The sequence below is a fragment of the Danio rerio genome, chromosome 3 (genome assembly GCF_052040795.2).
Source record: "Danio rerio strain M-AB ecotype USA chromosome 3, GRCz13ab, whole genome shotgun sequence".
In the NCBI taxonomy this organism is placed as follows: domain Eukaryota; kingdom Metazoa; phylum Chordata; class Actinopteri; order Cypriniformes; family Danionidae; genus Danio; species Danio rerio.
The window spans coordinates 54883992-54890495 of NC_141023.1; the positions used below are offsets into that span (position 1 = coordinate 54883992).

Genomic DNA, 6504 nt, shown 5'->3' on the forward strand with positions numbered 1-6504 from the left:
TTCTATACATCTCTTAGAATCACTGTAAATGCTGCTCTCAGAACCAATCTCCATCGTCACAGCAAATGCGGTTTTGCGTTGCCCTTGTGAAAATTTCCACATAAACACAGCTGAAAACCCCCTTTTTTCTATTTTTTTTTTTGATACCGAGGTGTGAAAATTCCTTTCTGAGACAGGGGTTTCATGACCCTCCAAGTGGTGGGATCAGATTGTTTATACCCGCTGTAGAATATGTCACTTCTAGATGACTCACACACAGGTTTTTATTGTTCAGAGAATATCCTCCACCATGCTGTATTTGTAAAAGCATTTTTAACCCTCAAGTATATCTTATTTGTGTTGGCTAGGCATGGGTCGGTATAAGATTTTAGCCATAAATAAAAATATCTTGGTACCTGGTTTTGTGTTTACTGCTCTAAAATACACTCACCGGCTGGTCAGAAAAATAGAAAATATCCAGTAAGCTGCAGTTAGTAAGCGGCAGTTCTGTGGGCGAAAATACTTTGTTGATGCCAAAAGTCAGAGGAGAATAGCCAGACAGGTTCAAGCAGATAGAAAGGCATCACTAACTCAAACAACCATTCGTTACAACCGAGGTATGCAGAAGAGCGATGCTGAACACACTACACATAGACTTTTGAGGTGGATGGGCTACAGCAACAGAAGACCACACTAGATGCCACTCAGCTAAGAACATTGATTGGAAAAATATTGCCTTGTCTGATGAGTCTTGATTTCTGCTGCAACATTCAAATGGTAAGGTCATAACATAAAAGCATGGATCCATCCTTGTATCAATGGTTCAGGCTGGTGGTGGTGGCGTAATGGTGTGGGAGATATTTTTTTAGCACACTTTAGGCCCATTACTGCCAATTGAGCATCTTTTCAACACCACAGCCTAACTGAGTATTGTTGCTGACCATGTCCATCCCTTTATAAAAACTTCCAGCAGGATAATGTGCCATGTCATAAAACGCGAATCATCTCAGACTGGTTTCTTGAACGAGACAATGAGTTCACTGTACTCAAATGTCACCAGATCTCTCAATCCAATAGAGCACATTTGGGATGTGGTGGAACAGGAGAATTGCATTATGGATGTGCACCCGACAAATCTGCAGTAACTGGGTGATGCTATAATGTAAATATGGACCAAAATTTCCTGTACTTTGTTGAATCTATGCCACGAAGGATTAAGGCAATTAAAAAAAAAATTAATTAAATAAATTACATATACCATAGAAACGGTAGAACAAATTTTTGGTGGTTTTAAAACCTTGACTTTGACATACTTGGCTCTAATTCTGTAAAATGTTAATTGGTTTATTTGAAAAAAATTTTAACCATGCTAATCTAAATAGAGTTTTAAAATTGTTATGAAAAATAAATTGTTAATGTTTATTGTTACTTGGCACGCCATGAATATAGCCATAGAAGCAGGCATTGTACTAAACACAAACCATCAAGTAATGTCCTGCCTCCTACTGTATCATTGTGGTACCCATTGAGCAGTGTTGTTTTTTTCCTCAGGGACAGGGATTATGATGATATCGATGAAGAGGACCCGTTTAACCCCACAAGGCGCTTTAATGCTTATAACCCCAGCCGAGCTCAAGTCCACAGTTTCTGCAGCTACAGCAGCAGTATGGGCAGCCAGACCAGTCTACAGCCTCCACTGCAGGCCACATCCAGCACACCCGAGTACATGTGAGTGTGTGTAAAAGAAAAATAGAGATGTTGTTTTCTCCACTGTTGACCCACTTATCTTTTCTCCTCTCCTGCAGGAATCAGTCCATGCTGTTTGAAAGAAATCCTCGCTATGAAAACGTCCCATTAATTGGGAGCGGTTCACCACCACCATCGGTATTTTGATTCAAATCCTACATTTAATAAATAATTTATATTCATTATTTTTATTTAATTTAATTTTTTTAAATAAATTATAATGATTTAATAAAAAATAATTTGGAAAATAATATTTATATCTATATAATATAGGCTACTAATAATTAATAAGACGCATTTTTAAGTTCAATACATTCATAATATTGATTATTATTATGTGTATTACATCTTCAGGTAGCTGCTGATGTTTAGAACTATTTCATTATAGGTTGACAAACTTGCTTCCATATATCATAAAATAAATTCTATATTTAAAAAAGAAAATAATAATTATGATAATAATAATAATAATAGAATTAAGTATGTTAATATTTAAAGGGCGAGTAAAACATATTTGATGCAATGTTGGCTTACAACAACCTAAAGAATAACCATAACCCTTGTTATGGTTGTTGTGTGTGATTGTGGTGCTCTGCTAAAAACAGAAATGGAGCATTGCTGCCCCCTGTTGTTAAATTTTTTTTTACTTGAATATCCATGCAGCAGGCACAAAGAAAATGAGAAGTGAATGACTATTAATTATTAATAGTATATTATTAATAAAAAATATTTAAAATGGTTTGGTCTTGGCTTAATTCAGACTGTCCTTCAGTCTGGTGCTCATAAGTAATAAGTGGAGGCTGTAATGAAGAGGATGGTCTGCTTAATGCATTACAGAAAGTGTAAAACCCATCTTGTGTCTAATGAAGCAAACCCCAGCGTCATTTTCAACTGTCGTGAGATTTCACAGCTAATTGACTTCTTTTCCTGTCTTTTATCACTTTTGAACTTGTATCCCTCAGACATTTAAAAACAGTAAGTGGGTTCCAATAACATTTCTGCCCTTTTTTTGTCCCCATGTCCTTATCCTGAAAATACCATCACCAAATGCATTGATTACTCTGTACATCCTTGTAAAACTCAAGAGCACTGACTTTTTGATGCTGTTGTCTTCCGTTATTTTTGACTGGAAATCATCAGTATGTTGTACTTTTCCAACTCATGTCTGTCCTGTGCTGTTAGTAATTACCTTAAGGCCTTTTCACACACAGTAGCTTTATTTCTGGTATATACAGTATATATATATATATATATATATATATATATATATATATATATATATATATATATATATATATATATATATATATATATATATATATATATATATATTATTACCATGTATATGTGCAGAACACACCATAAAGAAAAGTGAAATTATTCATTCATTCATTCATTAAATAACTCATTCATTTATTCATTCATTCATACATACATACAGTGGTGTGAAAACTTGTTTGCCCCTTACTTTGTTTCATATTATCAAACTAATTTAAATATTAGTCACAGATAACACAAGTAAACCCCTTATTAAGGTAAAATTTTTGAATGAGTCTGTTGAAGTACTGTGGATACGTTTTGTCCCCCTCATCTTTGCATATTTGTTGTAATTCTGCCACAATGGAGGGTATTAGAGCATGACCTGTCTTTTAGCGGTCATGCCTCATTATCTCAATCGGATTCAGGTCAGGACTTTGTAGGGCCACTCCAAAGTCTTTTCGTGACCTCTTAGATAAGTTGTCTCTGCGCTCTTGGGCCAATTTTAGTCAGCCACTTCTAAGAAGAGAGTCCAATGTTGTTGTTTTTGCCATTTGTAGATAATGGCTCTTATTGTGATTTGCTGCAGTTTTAGAAATGGCTTTATAACCTTTTCCACACCGGAAAGGTCTCAGATTAGGTCTCTTTTTTTTTCTCATATGTTTTTTGAATTGCTTTGGATCTTGGTATGATATATCTAGCTTTTGAGGATCGTTTGGTCTTCTTTACTTACTTCAGGTCCAATTTAAGTAATGTATTGACTTACAATAGCTAGGCGCTGTTGCAGTTTGTTTTACCTTAATATTAAAACCTTAATTTCAAAACCATATGATGCGTTTACTTGTGTTTGTCTTCGACAAAAGTCCTGACCTGAATTTATACTGTGTGTATATATATATATATATATATATATATATATATATATATATATATATATATATATATATATATATATATATATATATATATATATATATATATATATATATATAAATTCAGGTCAGGACTCTGACTAGGCCTTTTTGTGACCTCTTGGATGAGTTGTTGCTGTGCACTTGAGGCAATTTTGGTCAGGATAGTTCTCCCAAATCATGTCATCTTATTTCAAGCCTCTCTCTTTCTTCCATTGATCCCCAAAAAAAAGATATTTTGAGGAACATTGGAAGACAGAAGCCATTGACTTTTATATGCTAACGGCTACCATTTCCAAATTCCATCTTTAGTATTCATCAGAAGAAAGGTTTGAGGGGCGAATAAATAATGGGTACATTTTTATTTGAGTGAATTATCACTTTAAAGTGTTTCATTCAAACAGCTGATTCATTCAGAAAAGAAGGATGTGACTCATTTAAACTACAGATTTCAGCAGATTGTTGACCCTGTTATCTACATGTATGTACTTGTGTAAATATATGTACATAAATAATTTTAATTATGTCTTAATAATTAATCACCATTTACTATTATGTATGTAAATGGTTAGATGATTTGTTTACAATACATTTTATAAAGTAATGTCTTTTAGTGGTAGAGAACTACTTTAGATTTGTTTACTGAACAACTGCTTCTAGTTGATATAATTTGTATTTTAAACCTTAAATTAATCATTAAAAATATCTTTTGTTTTAAGTTTGTTACGTTTTCAGCCCCTACAATCTCACAATAAATTCACAGATTTTTATTAGAATTTTATTTATTGATTACAACATTCTTTGCAGAATGAGCATAAAATAAAAGATCGTGTCTGATCCATACTCATTGCTCATTTAAATAAAAGCATTAGACATCATGACCTCTCACTTCCTTTTAGTCCACCTTAAAATCTCAATGCTCGCAGAAAGAGATTAATTCTTTAATCTACGTTATGTGTGTGAACAGGACTTAAGGCTGTTTTATTGCCTGTGATTTTCATGTTATTATCCAGTCTCCAGCACCATACTCATCTACCCATTCTTTCTCGCTCAACTGCAGTATTCGCCCAGCATGAGGACCACCTACCTATCTATGACTGATGCCCAAATCAGACACTTCGGGACAGACTTCCAGGTCTAGGTTTCCTAAAGCAGATGAAAACCACTGGTTGGACACCTGTGGATGGGAAAAGCACAAATATTTACTGTGTCAAAGGGAGTTCACAAAGACTGCATGCCGTCCAGACCTGACAAACTCTCATGTAGAGGTAAAGAGGATTCTGGCTGACTCTGAAACATGTGTAAATATCCGCTTATTCTCCTCAGGGCCTCGCCGGATCATTGATTTATGGTGTTTTCTGTGACCAGTGTTCAAGAAATTTGATTAATGCTTCAGCTTAGGTTGTGTAAATCTCGATTAATAGCTAAAGAAAGGTGAAAAGCGGTTATGTTTTACAGCACAAAGGCCTTGAGCCTCCACAAAGAGCCTTTAATTAATATTCCCAGACTTTTCGCACTGGTTTAATTGACTCCAAATGACACAGCCTGAGAGAAATGATCAATCGCTATCTGGCCCACAATAATGAGTGTGTTTTGCATGAGGAGCGAGGGGTTTCGTTTGGTGCCTCTCTTTAAATGTATTTCAGTGTTTCGGCCTCGTAAATGTCTGATGTAGAAGTCCAATAAAAAGTCTGCTGTTTATTCCAGACCTGATTTGTGAGGCTCGCGGCACAGGATAAGGATGAATACAAATGATTTTCTACAATGGTAAATATGGGAATGAGCAATTTGGGGGTAAAATCACTGACAGGCTTGTCTCTTTTGGTTAAAGCTTCTCTGTCTGTGTGTATGTTTGCCTGTGTACTCAAACTAGATCAAAGCTGCCTATTTGAAGCGCTTTCTGTTTTTTTTCCACTGATGTACTGTATAGCTTTGGCCATGATTTTGTTTGTTTTTGTTTTTTGAGGCTGACCATATTGCTTTTTAGTCGGATAGATGTTTATGATGAAGAAAATAAAGTAATAATAGATTAGATTATGACATGTATTTGTTTGTGACATTTCTAAAGTGCTTTTTTAAAATGTTTATGTAATACTTTTTTGTGAAATTTGATTCAATAAATAATTTTTATGTTTATTATTCTTATTGGATGCTGCATTCATTTCCAATTAAAAGAGTATATTTCGTGAGTTACATGTATTCTGAAGCACATTATAAGAAACATAAAGGGCTCCAATTTTGGCCTTCTTACAAGGTCTAAACTAAGTCTTTTGTCTCTTCAAAATAAGACTGTAATGTTCCAGGTCCAAAAAAACCCATCAGATCTTTCATTAAACACTGTTGAAATGTCAATTTTGCAGTCAGAGGGGATTTTAGCTGTTTTTGTGCCTATGCCTTTAAATGCAAATGAGCAGGTTATTCCCACCCACTCTAAGTAGTTTTTCTCCTCACACACTATTGGAAAGTCTTTCTTCAGAGAACGATAAACAGGCAAGTGACAGAACTCATACATGATGAAACAAAGACCCACTGTCACTACCCTAATAAGATTAATCTACTAGTGCACACACACAGTAACAAACACACACACAAGCTGTGCTGTTTTTGCTCA

The 6504-nt window shown here is 34.7% G+C and overlaps 1 protein-coding gene across 1 annotated transcript in view; it reads left to right on the forward strand.

Annotated features, from left to right (window-relative positions):
* ttyh2l (tweety homolog 2, like) overlaps window positions 1-6019 on the forward strand; it is a 102990-nt gene extending 96971 nt beyond the window's left edge. The window contains 3 exon segments of the mRNA NM_213256.1: window positions 1531-1707; window positions 1785-1863; window positions 4954-6019. Coding sequence (NP_998421.1) covers window positions 1531-1707; window positions 1785-1863; window positions 4954-5034 — 337 coding nt within the window. The 3' untranslated portion in view covers window positions 5035-6019.
* The last annotated feature ends 485 nt before the right edge of the window (window positions 6020-6504 follow it).